The sequence below is a fragment of the Podarcis bocagei genome (genome assembly GCF_964188305.1).
Source record: "Podarcis bocagei genome assembly, chromosome: 8".
Taxonomy (NCBI): domain Eukaryota; kingdom Metazoa; phylum Chordata; class Lepidosauria; order Squamata; family Lacertidae; genus Podarcis; species Podarcis bocagei.
The window spans coordinates 59072897-59092173 of record NC_138133.1 but is presented as its reverse complement, the minus strand read 5'-3'; the positions used below and the strand labels follow the sequence as shown (position 1 = coordinate 59092173).

The 19277-nt window shown below is 39.6% G+C and overlaps 1 protein-coding gene across 11 annotated transcripts in view; it reads left to right on the top strand.

Annotated features, from left to right (window-relative positions):
• The window catches only part of EYA1 (EYA transcriptional coactivator and phosphatase 1), a 92846-nt gene that overhangs the window by 41912 nt on the left and 31657 nt on the right, over positions 1 to 19277 (top strand). For 8 of the 11 annotated variants that reach the window (XM_081204633.1, XM_081204623.1, XM_081204628.1 and 5 more), the window contains 4 exons: positions 136 to 322; positions 1643 to 1785; positions 2378 to 2461; positions 8965 to 9054. In XM_081204633.1, the coding sequence (XP_081060759.1) occupies positions 136 to 322; positions 1643 to 1785; positions 2378 to 2461; positions 8965 to 9054 (504 nt within the window). The remainder of the gene's footprint in view (positions 1 to 135; positions 323 to 1642; positions 1786 to 2377; positions 2462 to 8964; positions 9055 to 19277) is intronic. The other 3 variants (XM_081204626.1, XM_081204624.1, XM_081204625.1) reach the window with 1 other exon arrangement.

The following is a 19277-nucleotide window of genomic DNA, read 5'->3' as shown; positions in this document are numbered from 1 at the left end:
TCCTACTCTGCAAAATCCAAGATGGCAGAGAAATTGAGGCATCTGTTTCCACTTCCACTTTGGAACGCACACCAAAAAGTAAGCAGCATGTTGATGGGAAAGTCTCTAATACAGCTTTTTTCTCAACTCTGGTAGGAATATCCTTCTTACCCCAGCTTTGGCCAAGGTCAATACGCACAGTATTATAACAGTTCTCCATATCCTTCACATTATATGACAAGTAGCAACACCAGTCCAACGACCCCTTCTTCCAATGCGACATACCAGCTTCAAGAACCACCATCTGGCATCACAAGTCAAGCAGTTGCAGATCCTACAGCAGGTAAATGCATAGATTTGATTGTACCTATAGGCCACAATTTGGTACTTGAAATGTATTTTTAGAAGAATTCTGAATGTATGGTGGCACTTATTAAGAAAGGACTGGCTCAGCAAGGAGAAAGTGGACAGCAGTGAGTTTTTAAATACAGGTTTTCCTATAGTTACCACCTCAAATAATTTATAAACACCAGCATTAAAAAGTAAAAACACAGATTACAAGATGTGTTATAGTCTTTTCAGATGTTGAGCTCATTACTCAAACTTTAGTTAATATTTGCCATCATGACTATCCCAGTGTTCATGACTGGTAGGTGGTGTAAGCATGACACACCATGGCTTCTCTGGTGGCACTGCTGCTAGTTGTGGCTCCACTGCAGCAAGAATCCGAAGTGTTGCCCAGGTGGGTCTGAAACTACCATCCATGGTAGCTGGTGGGAAGTCCTGAAATGGGACGTTTCAGGGGTATCCACAGCTCTGCAGATCCCCCAAAGAACTTCCAGTTTTAGGGCATCTTAATTGGACCAGCCTGCAACAGGCACAGCCAAAAAAAGGATGTGTAAGGACTTCACTAGGCTTGCTTAGTCCAGCTGCAACCCTGCGTACATTTACTTGGAGTAGACGCCACTGAACGCAGTGGGACTTCTGAGTTGGATTGCACTGAAAAGCTTGACTGCAAGTTGCAAGTCCATATTTAGCTATAATAATCCCCAGATGTTCCAGTCATCACTAAGTATCAATCCAGAGGGCTTAGGGAGGATGGTGGCCATTGGATGATAGTCACTGGGAGAAGCTGCAGCAGTGAGTTTTATGCCACCCCATTTGACCCTCTTTGTCCCATAATATTTATCAGAGATGTTGGTGGCCTACTTCCTCCACACTCCAAAATTTAAGCTGAAAGTTCTCCACAGAAGACGTACTTTTAAACTAATTCTAAACTAGCTTTAAACTGATTTCAAGAGCAAAGAATGTGAGAGAGCAAAGAACAAAGTTTACAGGAATCAGTGAGCTTTAAGGTTAACTTTGGCCGGCTTATGTTCTATGAATTCTTGGAAGCTGGAGGATGTTTTGTTTTTTAAGAAATAACCCCTCCAAGTATCAGAAAGGAGAATTTTCAGTTGACTTCATTGTTGTATATATTTGGGTTAGGAAGAATTCTGACTTCCAGGAATTAGTGTACCACTGGTAACATAAATACATATGGTAATCTATTACCAAAGTACACCAAAACTTTGTGTGGCCATTTCAGTGCATCATACTTAAAGAGAAACAAAATCAAAGAACTACAACTAAACTAAAATATAAGCATTTTTTTCTTCTGAAGCAGAGTACAGTACAATCCACAGCCCAGCAACACCCATCAAAGATTCTGATGCAGAAAGGTTGCGTCGCAGCTCAGATGGCAAATCACGTGGTCGAGGCAGAAGGAATAATAATCCGTCACCACCACCTGACTCCGACCTAGAGGTATTGTATATGAAGTAGCTATTTTATTTCTTTATTTCTCATACTCTTCAGAAGCATTGGGACGAGTTACAGCATACTAGGCTAAGACATGCATAAAACCAAATTCCAGCACATGAAAATCCTCAAAAGCAAAGCAAAATTATAAACTCCAGCTAAAAACCATTCCACTCCTACTTAGTCTTATATTTTGACCTTTCTCACAAGGGAGTTTCCTTCCCCTTCAAAATTACTCACCCCTAGATTGTGTCCTCTGCATGCTGAGAGGTAATAGCTACCCAGGGCATCACTGCAACACTTCTACTGCTTCCTGCTGGAAGGGCACCTCCCTAAATCTACTGCAGGGATAGGAAACCAGTCACCCTCCAAATGTTAATTCTTAGTAGAAAAGTATGCTGTTAATGTGGAGATGTTACATTACTTATTGACGTTGTTCTGAAATGTATGGGTTTCTCTAACATAGTAAGGATAGCTGTGTTATGGTACAACATTCAGAATAGTTTGTTCACATGTACATCCATTGATCAAAGCTTTTTTTCCTATTTTAATTATCAACTTTACAGAGGGACCCATTGATTTGGTTATCTTTTTACAGAGAGTATTCATTTGGGATTTGGATGAGACAATCATCATTTTCCATTCCTTGCTTACAGGATCCTATGCTAACAGATATGGGAGAGTAAGTACCATGACAGTCAATGTCTATATGTGTTTGTGCATAAAGAATCTATAGTATGGTGTGGTAGTGAAGTAAAAAGTAAAGCAGGAGAACTGTCTAATGGTTCCCATCCAGGTTTTCAATGCTGGTGGCACAAAAACAAAATTAGTAGTATACAAGATTGTCAGATCATAAATTGCTTTGATCTAATTATCAGTGTAATCCCATGCTTGTTTCCTCAGGAGTAAGTCCCACTACTTATTTCCCAGTCAGTGTGGTTAAGGTCTTATCCTACAGAGTTATTTGACCTTGTTTGTAAATTAGAAGTGAGGAATTAGATAATTATATTCTATTAACAAACCAACCAACCAATATTTGCATGATTTGAATATCAGCCACTGGGAAACAACAGCAGAAGATGGCTATTGCACTCATATCCTTCTTGATTGTTTCCCATAAGTATCTGTTTGGTCACTGTCAGAAACACCATGCTGGACTAGTTAGGCTTTTGGCCTTAATTTGCAGTTACCCTTAAGATTCTTATTACTGTCTCTGGGAGCTTCCCAGCTGAGCATTCATTCTATTACGTTCACACAGAGGTTATAAGACATCATCAGCATTTGGTTGCTAGCCTGCAATTTCCAGTTTAATTTCCCATCACCTTTTTAATTGGCCTTTCTGCAGTTGGAAAAATGATGGGCTATTTGCACTAGAAAGTGTGGATTAACCACATTTATTTGGATTAACCACATAAACAACCTGACTGCAAGAGCCCTATGACATAATAAGTCTCATACCATGCAGGAAGATCATGTTCTGTGGCTCTTCCCATTACATTCGTCCAGTTTTCAACCTATGAAGCTGCCTTATACTGAGTCAAACCAGTGGTCTGTCTAGCTCAGTATCATCCAAACTGACTGGATGTGGCTCTCTGGGGTTTCAGGCAGGTCTCATTCCTACATGGAGATGCCATGGACTGAACCTGAGACCTTCTGCATTCAAACAAAGCCTCTATCACTGAGCTATAGTGCTTCCCCTGTTCTCCAAGGATTGATACTGGTATGGGAACAGCTGCAGCATGGTTTCCTCCCACACAATCTAGGACTTTTCACAGTATATACTCCAATACTTTAAGATAGATCAAGCACTTTAATCTATAGAGAACTGAATAAATAACTTTTGATGTGTGTATGTCAAAGCTATCCTGCTATTAAATAAATGGGCTCGTGTGTATATCTCTGACATGCTTCAGAATGATGATGTGATAAAGCACTGCACGCTACCCTTAAAATATTAGTCAACGTAATCTCTGTTTCTCTTGCTCTTAGTATGAAGTGCTGTTTTTACAAAGGCTAGATAAATGTTTAGGAGCACAATCAAGCTTTTCAGTGTTTGCTGGAGGATTTTTTTTTATTTCTCATCAAAAGGGTGGTGTATGTTTTTTGTATATTGTATTGCCGACAGTGCAATCCTGATCTCCCTTGATGTTGATGTCTGGGGTGCTGGTGATTAGGATATTGTGCAGTCTTCTCTTTGGTGGCCTCCATTTGCCACCAGTTGGAGAGGCTCTACTGTAGCTGCCATGTTTGGTGGTTTTCCTATCAGTGGAACTCTCCAAAATAAGGTGGGATGCTGACAGCTTGGGATCCCCTAAAGGGCTTGATTCTAGATCTTCTCTGCCATTCCAGTTATATAGTGAAAAACTGGGAGCAGGAGCCAGGGGGCACTTCAATTTCCTGGCTGGTTCGATGCAGCAAGTTTTGGGTTTTAGCAGTCAGTCCTCTACTCCACCTTGTTGCTCCCTGGCCAGGGTTAAGATTGCTGTGCTGCATGAGTTTCTCATACTTTAAGCAACTTTAGTGTGTTAGAGTGAAATTTGATTCATCCCTGAATGAAAGAAGCAACAGCAAACAAAACCTCATGTGCTCATTAGAATGCAGCTCAGAGCAAAAAGGAATTGGCCAATTCAGGACAACTTTTTGCTGAGAAGTGTCATGAATGTGCATTGTACAGTTTGCCCAAAATCTGGTGTTCATTTTAAAAGTAATGCTAGGGTTACAGACACCAGTGAATGCAGCATTAGTGAACAGGGCTCCCCAGGTGTACACTGTGCAAGTGTATTAATACTGCACATGTACAAAGTGGCAATTGATTTAAATAAGAGGCTGGCCACATGTAACCTTGCATGAGTGGTTTGCATTTATATACCCAGCATCACATTTAAATCAGGTGCGATCCCTGCTACGGGGTGAGCTCCCGTTGCTCGGTCCCTGCTCCTGCCAACCTAGCAGTTCGAAAACACGTCAAAGTGCAAGTAGATAAATAGGTACCGCTCTGGCGGGAAGGTAAACGGCGTTTCTGTGTGCTGCTCTGGTTCGCCAGAAGCAGTTTAGTCATGCTGGCCACATGACCCAGAAGCTGTACACCGGCTCCCTCGGCCAATAAAGTGAGATGAGCACCGCAACCCCAGAGTCGGTCACGACTGGACCTAATGGTCAGCGGCCCCTTTATTGCTGTTAGAGCTCTGTTTCAATGAGAGGAAGAAAAGAAGCAAAGCAACGAAGTTACAGTGACAAGTCAAGGGGGGAGAGATAGTACCGTATTTTTTGCACCATAACACTCACTTTTTTCCTCCTAGAAAGTAAGGGGAAATGTCTGTGCGTGTTATGGAGGGAATGCCTACGGGTGGCATGCCTACAGATTTTCCTCCTCTAAAAACTACGTGTGTGTTATGGTCGGGTGCGTGTTATAAAGCGAAAAATATGGTAATTTTGGCACTGATCAAAATTACCATTTTATCTTCTTCAGTAATTCTGCCATAGTAGTGGGTGGAAGTGAAGAAGTCCAGGTTTGATGCATTATATTTTTAGACCTTTTAAGATGGATCTAAATAGCTCACTTTTTGAAAAAAAGATAGCGTTATAACAAATATATCTGACAAACTGACAAACAAAAAAACAAAACAACAACAACTTACTGATGTTGTGGATGCTAGCCATGGGGTGATCATGAGATTCACATTTCACATTTCTCACACCAATCATAATGGCAATAGATATGGCTGGAGGGGATGTGTGTGCATTTTCTCATTAACAAAATGCTGTCATTTGAGCGCAGGGCAAAAGCAATTTCTCTGCAATATAAGTACTATCTTAAATAAAGATGTTTAGATTTCATTCAAAAAAATGACCAGCAGCTGTGCTAAAAAATAAAGTGTGGAAGTGCTGGATATATTCTTCAAATGTTTACAAAGAGAGATGCCTTCTGCAGATTTGTGTCTCTAATCAAATCACCTCTTACAGCGTTAACAGCTGGCATGCACCACAAAGTGGTCAATGCCAAGTGCTTCATGAATGATTACCGTATTTTTCGCCCTATAAGACGCACTTTTTCCCCTCCAAAAATGAAGGGGAAATGTGGGTGCGTCTTATGGGGTGAATGCAGGCTTTCACTGAAGCCTGGAGAGCGAGAGGGGTTGGTGCGCACCGACCCCTCTCGCTCTCCAGGCTTCAGGCGAGCCCCAGCACCAGCCCCACAAGGTCGGGGGACAGAGGGAGGCGGAACGCCGCCATCCCGCTGTCTCCCGAAGTGGTTTGGAGGCTGACGGCGGGGAGAAGAGCGCTTCTCCCCGCTGCCTGCCCCACCACTCCGGGGACAGCAGGGAGACGCGCTGCGTCTCCCTGCTGTCCCCGGACCTGATCACAAGGCGGGCGGGGGGGGGAGAAGAGCGCTTCTCCCCGCTGCCTGCCCCACAAGCGCCTGGGGGGGAAATAAATTTTTTTTCTTTATTTCCCCCAAAAAACTTGATGCGTCCTATGGGCCGATGTGTCCTATGGGGCGAAAAATACGGTATTTGAAACTATTTTAAAAATCAATTGCTGCATAACATGAAAGACACTAAGAAAAGTTACAGCATTAAATGGTTCAGATGTAACATCAATCCATGGTTTGGTACGATATGAATGAGCAATTTTGGTTTGTCCACTCTCCACGCTTCCCATTTCACTGCCAGATCCTAGTGTTAAATCCTGATTTGCAGGACAAGAAAAACCATAGTTAGCTAGTTCAGATGAAAGGAGGTAGGGAATTGCCATGTGCAAGGGTAGAAAAGGAGGAAGAGTGCTAACCCAAGGCTCCTTAACAACTCATTCATGTACCTCCAAATAATGGTTTAACATTATGTCTGAACCACCTTAATGGTATTTGAATTTTTGCAATCCTGATCAGAAAAGTTATTTTCTCTAGGGGGCGGGGAAGCCTACCTGATTTAATTCTAAGAGATCCTTATGTGTGCTTTAATGTTCTGTGAAGAGGGGAGGGAAAACAAAAACCCTCTTTCACAGAAGTCTTCAGTTGTGGCTTTCCAGCTTAACTGGAAAATAAGCCAAGACACGTACAATAAGTGAACTTTCCTGTTTTTCAACTACTTCTTACCCACAGAACAAAGGGAATGAACATTTTAAAATCACATACTGATAGTTTTTGTACCCTGACTTCCATGTTCAAGAAAAGAATATGTGGTCTATCACACTGGTATTTCCCCTTTAAACTGAACATTCACCTGAGATTTGCACCTTTATACCTTATTAGACATTCACATTGAACTACAAATCCTAATAAACTTACAATGGATGGTAGTTTTCCTTAACTTTCAGTTCCCAGTAATTATTTGGAAATTAATGGTTCCGAATAGCAAAAGAGGACTTGGGTTGTAGTATTTGATTACACCAACCCTATACACCATTGTACTTGTGTTAAGTGTACACAGGGATTTCAAGCACAATCCTTTTTTTGTTTTTAAAAAAATCTTTATCCTGTAGATTGCTTGAGTCAGTGCAGTTTGGTTTGGGAACAGAGAGATTCTAGGAGAGCAGTGAGAAATTTATCGCTATAGATTCTTGATAGTGTCAATTTTTTAAATTTTTTTTTATTTATTTTTTTGCAATATTGCTGTTCCAGAGACTCTAGGTAGGAAAGTGAGGTTATTCATAATAATAGGATTCTGCTCTGTGATGCAGGAGAAAAGGGAATAAGCTAATCAAAGAAATGTAGTCCTGGAAATAGTAGTTAGAATTGGAACGAGAAACCAGACTGGAATGTATATTATATAATATAGAAACATCTTCCTCCATATTGTCTACACTGGCTAGCAGTGGGTCTCCAGGAATTCATACTCAAGTCTTTTCAGACCCTGAAGCTTTTTCATTCAAAGCATATGCTCTAGCTCTGATCTATTACCCTTCCCTTTGAGATATAGATGATGTAGATATAGATACACATATACATATATTTTAAATAAATTATGTTTATAAATTTTGTCCTGTTCTTAGCATTGTTCTTTGCCCCCACTTGGATGGGCAGCCATGTTAGGTTTAGAGATTTCAAACCTCATTTTTCTTTATGAATATATTCAGAGTAGCAAAATTACCTATACACATCAGAACATTAAGTACAAAATAGTTGTATTTTGTTGTTTTAATGAATTTAAAGCATTTATGTTGAAACACTCTGGGAAGTTATTGCCAGACGAATGATTGATTAATGTGGGAGATATCTATCCCAATCTAGTTTATTTATTAGCTTTTTAAAATTTATAACCCATTCTTTCAAAATTATGTTTTCATGTTCATGACCTTGAAAAATAATTTTGTTAAATTGCATGCCCTATGTATATACTAGGGCCCTGTTGCAATTCATAGATTAATAATGTATATTAAACACACACATCTGTATTGTATTTGTAAACCACAATGCTGAGCACATTCTGATTTTATTAGATCAGTAAGAAGTAACTTGTTATGGTAATGTCTGTAGAGCAATTAAAGTGTGTTGTACATGAATAAAACCCCCCCTATAGATTTCTTCTCCATATGGGTGGGCTATAGCTGAATGATTAGTATTTTATTAGAGTCCTTAAATCTATTGTGTAGTATTTCGGGAGGAGTCCATAGATCTATTTCAGAATATATGTGGAAGGTTCTGGTTCAGTTCCTAGTATTTTTCCAGAATTGAGCTCATGTAGCAGAGCTGAGGAAACTCTCCTGAGGACCTATGAAACAAAGGTTTGCCAAAGTATAAGGAAGCTTCGTATTTCTATTCAATTAGACTACAGTGACCTCCACCCCCCCCAAAAAACCCCTAATGCATAGGATATTTCCTTGCCCACCTTTTTAGCAAATCACTTCATACCCCTCCACACCATGTAGCCCAAACTGCTCTAGTCCACAATATCCCACATCCTAACTACTGCAGCAACAACAACAGTACTTCATTGGAGCACCTTTGGGCTCAGACCTAGGATGGCAGACTCTGGAGGAACAGGAGGAGGGGAATGGGAGTAGGAAGCTGGATCAAAGAAGCCTTTCCCTCCCTCTGAACACATCTGGCTTCAATGTATAAATAACCTAAATAAATAAATGCAAAATTTGGGCTCATAACAGACTGGTTTGGGTGGCAGAGAACTGTAGAATTCTAGGCTTCCTTTCTATACATTACCGACTATAATTGTTATTTTTTTCTTTGAGGACCCCCCTACTTCTGTTTCCTTGGGACTGAGGATGGAGGAGATGATTTTCAACTTGGCAGACACACATCTATTCTTTAATGATTTAGAAGTAAGTAATTATAGTTCTATCAAGACAAAATTTACTATTAGTTTCTTTTTATAGGCTTGTAGAGGGCAATCATAGCTGGCGCAAGGGAGGAAAATAACATTGGATCCGCAATGTCACTTCTGGTTCATACCAGCCTTGGCAGAAAATGAGGAGGGTTCCTCCTCACTTTTCACTCCAAGCAGGTGTAGCTGCCAGGCCCAAAGATCAGACCCTACAGGGGATCTGGACGTTTTGGGGTCTGCTCCTGACCTGGTGGTTTGCTACCCATGAAAAGTCCAATTTCTGGGCTTTCCACTTGCTAGTGATGGCAGTAGAATTATTGGCAGTAGCTTTCCACTCACCTGGATGCAGCTGGAGCCTCCCCAATGCAGCAAAGCCCTACCCTTGGCAACACCTATGTGCCATCCTAGTCCTACACACACCAGCCATCAACATTGGAGTGAGGGTTGTTTTGACCTATCAGAAATGCTTATTTGCTTGAATATGGCAGGGGTACACTTCACATCAACTCGAACCAGCGTAGCCAGTGGTCAGGGATGATAGGAGCTGTAGGCCTGCAACATCTTGAAAACAGTATGTTGGGTAATCTGGAATTATGCTGCACAAGAGCTGCATGAATATATTTGCTCACACAAAATATCAGTTGTAATGTGTTGCACTTCCACATTTAGTAGCTGAAAACGTTGTTTGGAGTGTTGATGGCTATATCTTATTCAGTTGTTATAATTTTGTTCAAAGTATGCAAGTTCATACATCAGAACATAATTGTTTATGCAGACAATTGAATATTAAACCTTGCTGTCTTCTTAATGATCACTAGGTGTATGTCTCTTTCTCAATTGCAACCCACTGGGAGGAAGTCTGTCTTTTAACCCAAGGAAAATCATTAATGTTGAATGATTGGTAGACTCAGCTGCTTATTAAAACGGTGTTTCTGCATAGGACTAGGGCTGGGCGATGTTGGGTCTTTAACATTGCCGTATATTGCTGGTGAAACTGCCGCCGCTTGTGTCCCTCTGCCTCCATCTCCCAGCTAGTTTGTTTCTCCCTCTGTCTTGCTGGGCACTGGAGGCAGAGGAACTCAAAAGCAGTGACGGTTTCACCAGTGATATACTGCTGAATGAAGCTGTCATTGCGGTCTGCCCCCATGTACCAGTCCTGGGCGATATATTGATATATTGCCCAGGCCAAATAGTACATAGAGCTTGTTCCACTTCTTTTCATTAATCATGCAAGTCTTGTGTGAAGACCAATTCATAGACATTTGTAGTTGATTGTGGTGGTTGTTTTCAGCTTGTCAGTAGACCTTTCCATGTGAGTAATGAAATGTGACCAGAGAACTAGCTGAATACAGCAGCAGGGACCTCTGTGATCAGAAGGATCTCAGCAGTAGAACTATTACATGAACTGGAAAAAGAAAAAGAAAAATGGGAAGCCATTTCAGTCGTCGATGCTGTTACTTTTGTATTCATCTTTTTGGAACTTTCTGCATAGACTTCCAGTAAAGTGCTTGTCTGTTTAATCTTACAATGGGGAAGGCAATTTCTGTTGTTATTATCATAAAAAGAAAAGAATATATTAAAACAGTCAAGTTTTGCTCCCATCATAATAAAGACAGCTGTTTATTTAAAATCCAACCATTAAAAAAGCTTGTGGCAGGGCTGCCAACAGGCATTAATCATCACGTTGTTGTTTTGTTAGAATTTATAAATGTATGTTATTCCAGACAGGCAAAAGAATCCAAAAGATTCGAATACAACTTTTGCTGATCAAAGTTAATTGGCAGCAATTGGCCTTTAAATATTTCCTGATGTTTCCTTTTCTAAAAAATCAAGCAAAATACACCTTATTTAATAGATGAGCCAATATCATTTGAAAAATGCTAGTGTGTGAGGAACCTTAAATGTGGTTTCTCAAACATCTGTCCTATATTTTGATTTCTTTTCATCTGCAAAGAAACTACTCACAGATGAATTGGCAACTTAAGAATGTAATAAAATTATTTAAATGTGCTTTATTTTTTCTTTCATTCCTTAGTGAAGTATTTATTTCTTCACATTTAAAATGCAAGAATTCATGCATTTGCAAGTGTTTTCAATAATGCAATTTAATGTTAAAGACATTTATTGTTTTGGTATTGAATGACATGTATTGGGTTGTTATTCTTCCAAAAAAGAAAATAACAAGGGTCCTTACTTTCCAAGGCTGTATATGTATTTTTGGTTGCATTCAATTTTATGCAAGCTATTAAAAAATAGTATCATATCCTAAGCCTACATCCAATAGTTTATAGTGTTTTCTTTTGTTTTACCCAACCATAAATCTACATGTATACATATGTAAGGCCTTGTAACTTCTTGCAACTACAATTGATGTCAATAGAAATTAACTATAAGTTTAGTGGTTATGACAAAACGCTGGCAACGTTAACGGAGAATTTTGGAATTTACTTTGTATGCCACACAGGGCTTATGAGCTGAGTTTCCTGAGCAGCATCTTCTCAATTCACACTGTAAGCTGCTTTTGAAACATGGTGACATTTCAAAAGCAGTTTCAGTCAGTCCATTTCAGCATGTGAATTTGTGATCACATTGTACATTCCTAAAAATATTATGTGCAGTTCTATTGCCGCACCTCAAAAAGGATGTTGAACCCAGTATATTGATGTGGAGTGCAGGAAAGTTTCTCCTGCAAGTTCCAAGGATCACCCATGCTGTTCAGAGCAGGACTTTTAGTGTGGCTTCCCTTGTTCTGTGGAATAGCATTCCTGTTGAAATACAACAGGTTTCCATTATCTGCACTTTTCAGAAACAAGTGGGAACTTTTGTTCTAACAGGCTTTTCTGGCTGCATAAATGGGTCTTTAGCACCAGTTTCGACTTGTTAGGGTTTTAGTCTTGTTTTACATGCATTTGCTCTTTATGTGTTTTTAACTGTGTTTAATTTCTTATGTGTAAATCTTCTTGAGACAGTAGTTTAGAAGCTGATTAAGAGTCAATGGTGGCGATTAAGAATGATTATGGCAGTGGTGGTGATGCTGCTGTTTTCAGTGGCAACCCCTTGTTTTCATAATATGTGGCTGTGCCTTTAGTAAATTATTCCACTAATACTGTAATCCTTTTATGTTAGTTGTGGCCCTGCAGTATTGTGGTAGAGTGGACATTTATATTCTAGATAAAAGTTTTGGAATAGAAACTTTAAAAAGACCAACTGCACAGTAATTCTCTGAACTATACATTTTCTTTTAACGCTCTAAAGGACAGAAAACAACATTCTTTCAGAAAATGTGGAAGATTTTAATGTGCACTGCACTGCAAAACCTCACAATAGGTTTCAGGAGGGGGGAGTTTCTAGAAAAGGAATACTAATAGTTACACCTCTTGTGATCATTATAAATAGTTGAATAGACAATGTGACAGTGTTTGAGAAGTATTTGGTCCTTATGAAAAGTATGTGCAGATGTTTTGAACATGAAAACATTTTTTCTGCTTACAAGATTACTTGTGTTTCCGGCTTCTTGCTGGGTTATGACAACACTCTTTATTAGAGTATTTTGGCACATCTGGTCTCAGGCAGAACCAGGAAGTGTAGAGGCATGAAAAACAATGGCAGGGAAGTTATCTGAGCCTTTCAAACCCCTTAAACAGGTTTGTTTCCACTCTGCATTGAGTTCTAGGGAAAGCTTTGCGTCACTTTTGATTTAATCACCACTGGATGAACCTTCCTTTAGTTCAGTTTAGTGATGGATTTAACTGTGTGTCCTCCCTGCCCCCTGCCACCCACTGTTCTACTCTGGAGACAGACCAGTTGTAAGGTCATATAAGTTTCTTTCTTTATAGATCAAAGTAGACACTGAGCAACAATGAATAAACACCCTGGCTGCTGGGGTGTTTTCAGCATCAGCTTATTAGGCTGCCTGAAAGCACTGAATTATGTATGGGCTTGCAATACAATATATCTGACCTTTTGGTTTGTCAACTGTATTGTGTAAGAGCAGCATCCATATACATACAAGTTGGCTTCAGCTAGGAGAATTTGTTGCCTGCACTGGTCATTTCTCACTGGTCTGGCATGACCTGAAATGCTTCCTTGCAACTAATTCTTCCCACCCTGCAATGTTTTTCGTTTTCCCCCAACCCACCATTCCTGCCTGCCTTCCCTCTCACCTGGTATGTTGTAAACTCTGTTTTTAACTTGAGGGAGCTTCACAGATGGCTTGTTATGTGGCCTGGGGGTTTGCAGAGATAGCATTTAGGATAAAAGCAAACCTCTTGGGCATAAACACCAACACTCTCAGTCAGTGACAATGAATTTATATGAATAGATGTTTTCTTAATTTCTTAATTTTCTCTCTCGGGATGTCTACACCTCTGAAATAATATCCTAAACAGTGTGGTCATGGTGCATTAGCAGGAATAGAATTTTCACTCTCTTCATCTATATGGTGTGTTTGCTATATCTTAGACTTTCCTCCATCAGAAAAAATAACACTGAGTACTGAGCTTTGCATTTTGGAGTATGATGGAGCAGACAAATCTGTACAATCTCTTGGCAGCAGCCAGGCATTTTCTAGTGCAGCTGCTGAGAAGCACAGATCACGTCCACAAAATTCAAATACTTTCTCATGTGTATAGTTTTCCTTTTGCATAATATGACTCTACCTCTCAAAACAACTTACTAACCCACCCATACCCATATTATACATTTTCCATGATACTCATTTCCCAACACGCTGAGCATTCTGTTGTAAACACCAGTGCTATTCCACGTTCCTGTTTAGCTGAGTTTCTAATTATCCAGATAAGGTGTCATTTACAAACCATTTAACACCAATGTACTTGAAAGTAAGCCCCATTGTTTTCAGTGGGATTTGCTTCCAAGTGGTGCTGAGGGTTAAACCACAGAGCCTAGGACTTGCCGATCAGAAGGTTGCGGTTCGAATCCCCACAACGGGGTGAGCTCCCGTTGCTCGCTCCCTGCTCCTGCCAACCTAGCCGTTCGAAAGCACGTCAAAGTGCAAGTAGATAAATAGGTACCGCTCCAGCGGGAAGCTAAACAGCATTTCCGTGTGCTGCTCTGGTTTGCCAGAAGCTGCTTAGTCATGCTGGCCACATGACATGAACCTTTAAGTTTTCTTAGAACAGCAGTCTCCAGCCATTTGGCAAATCTAATTGCTCAGTAGTGATTTACACTGCTACTTTGTAAACATTTTTGTTTTGGTAATGCTATAACCAGTAGATAAGTTTGAGGAGTTTGTTTTTTTATATAAAGGAATAAAATTTACTATTTCATTGTACAAATTTTATGAAATTAATCAAATAAATAAATAAATGATATAGACATACCAATGTAACTGTATTTAGTTCATTTCTACACACATAAACACATACATCCACACTGAATTTATACTTACTCATACCTGCTAACATACCTATACTGTGCACATTTTTGATGGGGTAATTGAGATAGTTGATTTAGATGTGGCAGAGATATACAAAGCAAAAGAAAAAAGCTGCAATCCTAAATTCACTTATTAGAAAGTAAGCCTCATTAGACAAAGTCAAGCTTGCTTCAGAAAAAAGCATGCATAACATGACACTATAAGTTTCTTATTCCAAGCAAACCTTATTGGAAGTAAATCCTATTTAAATCATTAAAACTCATGAAACAGCTAGGCTTAGTCTGTAGGATACATACTAGATATTTATTTATGCATGCATGCATGCATGCGACTGATATACTGCTTTTTAACAAAATATTTTCAAAGTAGTTTGTCAGTCTGTGTAAAATAGTTGCTTGGAGCTCCACATGATGTCCACATAACGAATGCTAGAAATTTAGGCTTTTTATTTACAGATATGTTTTGATCATTTAATTTGAAAATAAATAATTTTTTTTAGCTCTGTACCTCAGTTGCTTTTTTAAAAAAATGTGAAAACAGACGCTGAAAGGAACCAAAAAAGTACAGATTTCAAGGCTTTTTACACATGACATTTTATTCTAGAATCAATGGAGACTGTGCTTGTTGTTGTTCTATGTATCAAAGAATTGTAGGAAAGGACAGTCGGAAAGGACAACGAGGGTCATCTAGTCCAACCACCTGCAATGCAGAAATACCTGCTAATGCATACATGACAAATGACCATCCAACCTCTGTTTTAAAAACCTCCAAGGAAAGAGAGTCCACCATCTTCGAAATAAGTCTGTTCCACAGTCAAACAACTCTTACCATTAGAAAGTTCTTACTGATTGTTAGTTGGAATCTCCAGCTATAGTCTGGCCAAGGCAGAACAGAGCAGAACTCTTACTTCATTTGATCAGTATACTGTACTTCCGTTGATGCAGCCTAGACTAGCATTAGCTTCTTTCTTTCTCCAAGCCAGGTATTCGGGTCATTTTGAATCCCAATTCTGTCTTCTGTGGCATCTGCAAACTGCACAAACATCAATTCTTTCATCCAAGTCATTTAGAAAGACATTGAAGAACAGCAGGCCCAGAACAGAACCCTGTGGCACCCCACTTGCCACTTTTTTCTAGGATGAACCAATTGTGAGCACTCTTTGGGTTCGACCAGTCAACCAGCAACAAATCCATCTAACAGTTACCTCATCCAGCCCACATTTTACCAGCTACTCTGCAAGAATATCATAGAGTACTTTGTCAAAGGTCTTACTGAAATGAAGATAACTATGTCCACAGCATTCCCCTCATCCACAAAGCTTCTAGCTCTATCCAAAAAAGAGAGAGAGAGAGATTCATCTGGCATGACTTGTTTTTGAGATTTGTTTTTATTTTATTTTTTGCTACCAAATAGGCAGCCCAAGTTGCCAAATGGTACTAGCAATGAAGAGCTTTACAGTGATACCTCGGGTTAAGTACTTAATTCATTCCAGAGGTCCGTTCTTAACCTGAAACTGTTCTTAACCTGAAGCACCACTTTAGCTAATGGGGCCTCCTGCTGCCTCCGCGCCGCCAGAGCACGATTTCTGTTCTCATCCTGAAGCAAAGTTCTTAACCCGAGGTTCTATTTCTGGGTTAGTGGAGTCTGTAACCTGAAGTGTATGTAACCTGAAGCGTATGTAACCCAAGGTACCACTGTATTAGCTTAAATGACTAAAATACCAGAGTTCATTTGATAGTGTATTTTCAGTCATTGTGGTTGCAGAAAGAAGCATGAAAACTTTATTCCCCATTCTTGCCCACAGAAAAATTCTAAACCCTGGCCATAGAACCGTGGAGCAATCGCTGAATTCCAAGAAAGGAGGAGATAATTTTGTCTCTTTTGCTGTACCATCATCCTGCTCTGAAAGGTCCTGATTTGTGGATTTTCCACAGGCTGTCACTGGTGGGAGAACCATTGGCAGTAGCTTCCTGATCCCATGGATGCAGTGGGGACTTCTGCAGTGGCAGAGGCTAATGGAGCCTGAAAGAGGGTTGCTCCTACCTTAATCCTAGTCCTTTGTAGCAGCTCAGATAAGAGGTTGGGATTGCACTGCAAGTATCACTACCTGAAGTGCATTGAGCAGGGGGTGGAGAGAAAACAAAACTGTGTCCACAGACATATCCTGACTTAAGTCTAGAACCCAACAAGAGAGAAGAGCTGTTATTAAAACAAAAACAGAGTGAAAAGTGCACAGTTCAAGCAGATGAACTGTTCAGCAGCTACAGCTGCTGAATTTTATAGTCTTCATGCTTGGAATTGGAAGCTAAATGAGGAGCAGCAAGAATTCAAGAGGATTAAAAGCAAACATGAGATAGGTGTGTGTTTGTGGGAAGGAAGCAAGTGAGGGGGTGGGACAGTAATTGCATGTGTTTTGCAGTGACTGTAAGAGGAAGAAGTTCTGGAAGCTGAAGTGTTCTGCATTACAGAGTAGTTAGGACCTACTACTAGAGAAGTAGAGTAGTAAGCCCTGGAGTGTGGCTATCTACTGCAACATTCCATGCTTAGACTGAAAACTGTTCTGGATCGGGCCTGTTTCTATCCTGTAACCTTGCTTATTAAACAAATCATCTTAAACTTATTTGCACTTTTCTAAACTGTGGTATACATTCTAACTGAATTTTAAACAGGGAGTCAGATCATTACTTTGTGTTGTTGTTGTTCAATTCTAGTTTCATCTGTAACTAACACTATTCTGGTTTAGTTGTGATTCAGTAACTGGCAGGCCTGCAGGAACTAGCTGGTTCAGTCTTCAAGAAAAAAATAAAGGTTTATACCACTTCTTAGTTCAGATTCAGTTTGACATAATGCCCCAAGTTTGTTAAATAAATGTGTCTCCCCTCACTTTCCTTTTTAACTTTACCTCTCATTTTTGACAAGTGTACTCTTTGAAATTTAATATGACCATATTGGACTCTCTGGGCAACCTTCCATTTCTATATATATTATGAAAGAATGGGAAATGTTGGGCTATTGGGTATTTAAGTGGGAGAGAGTTATTTGCAAAGTTGTCTGAAAACAATAAAGAGGAGTGGTATAATTCAGGCTTCCAGAATGAGCTTTAGATCCAGGGCCCCCAGAGTCGTCTTCTGTTTCAGGAGTACTACAATAAAACCTCTATGTGAGTTTCATTTAGTTCAGTGATTATTTTGTTCAGTCAGAAAACCTAGAAAGAGAATGACAAGAAAGAGAATTCATCCCATGTCTTATCAATCAGGCTTACTTGCTGTAGTCTATAAGTATGGGCTAAAAGAATTTAAAACCAATTAAGACAGCAAGTCTATGTATGCTATGGCCTTGACAGAATGTGTTAACTGACTACCGCTTGGGTTTTTTTTTAATTAAGAAAAGGGTTACTAACCAAAATCTGTTGTTCTAATGCATACATATTTTAGTGCTGGTTCTGTTAATTCCTGGAAGGATAATTTCAGAAGGTCATGAGGTGAGATAAGCATGCTATTGACACCCAGAGAGTTTTATCTTGTTTCTCTATGATGATTAACATATACATGAAACTGCTGGAGGAAATAATCCAAGAATTTGTAATGTGGCATCCCACACTATCCTTTCTATTGTCACTTCAGGGAAGATGTAGAGGTGCTGAACTGGTGTTGGATGCTGGTAATAGATGGGATGGGAGCAAATAAATTAAAGCTTAATGCAGACAAGACAAAGGTGGTTAATTGAACTGCTGATCTAGTGATATGAGTACACTTCTTCTCAGTGCACATGCTTGCTGTCTGGTAGTGCCTCTGGATCCAACTCTGAACCTAGATGACCTTTGTTGAGCTTAGGTTAGTATGCACACTAGAGGAAACAAATCTGGCATGGTGTCAGATGATTTCGTCACATCACAATTAGACTACCACAAAGTGTTGTACATGGAACTGCCTTTGAAAGGTGTCTAAAAACCTCTTTAGGTATGCAGTGCTGCACCCAGCCTACTGATTGGAACTGGTTATCAAGAACATATGACTTCCTTTTTATAACAGCTTTGCTTGGTTTTAATTCATTTTTAAGCTCAATCCACAAGGCTGAGTGTGACCTTTCAACCTTTTAACAGCTTTGGAACTGAGATAACTGAAGGATCACCCGCCCCTATACAAGACTGCTTGGCCATTAAGACCTTCTGCAGAGGTTTTCTTTCACCTCCAACCAGCATCTGAACTGTGTTTCGTTGGAATGTTGAAGAGGGCCTTTCTGTGACTTGTCCTAAATTCTGGCATTTCCTACCAAGGAATACCCATATCACCCACTCTTTGATCAGCTTCCACTTCTGTGCAAACTGGTTCCTCCCCCCTCTTTTTGGCAGGCATTTGACTTGCTCTAATCACTTCTGTTTTCCTTTCTCTTTTTAAAATCAGGTAATCTTGCTACTGTAGTTGTTTTATTATATTGTCAATTACCTAGAGCATTTTTTTTAATGTAAAAGTGGTGTTAAGATTTTTTTAATTAATATAATCAGTAGGTGAGATGTAAAATGAGTTAGAAACTCACTGAAATCCTAAAATATTTGGTTTATCATACTTTCCTTATGCTTATATGGAATTTTTCAGTAAAGTGACTACTTCTAAACATGGTCTGGAAAAAAATAATAAAACAAACAAATACAGCCAATTTAATTAGATTATGTAGAGTGCACAATCACAAAATGTGATGAAAATCATAGATTTCCCATTTTCCCTTTGAAATGCCTTTGAGACCTGACTCTATGGAACTTCCTACCATAGTGTATAATGAAGTTCTCAGATAGATGTCACTGTTAAGGAATGCTGCATTAACTA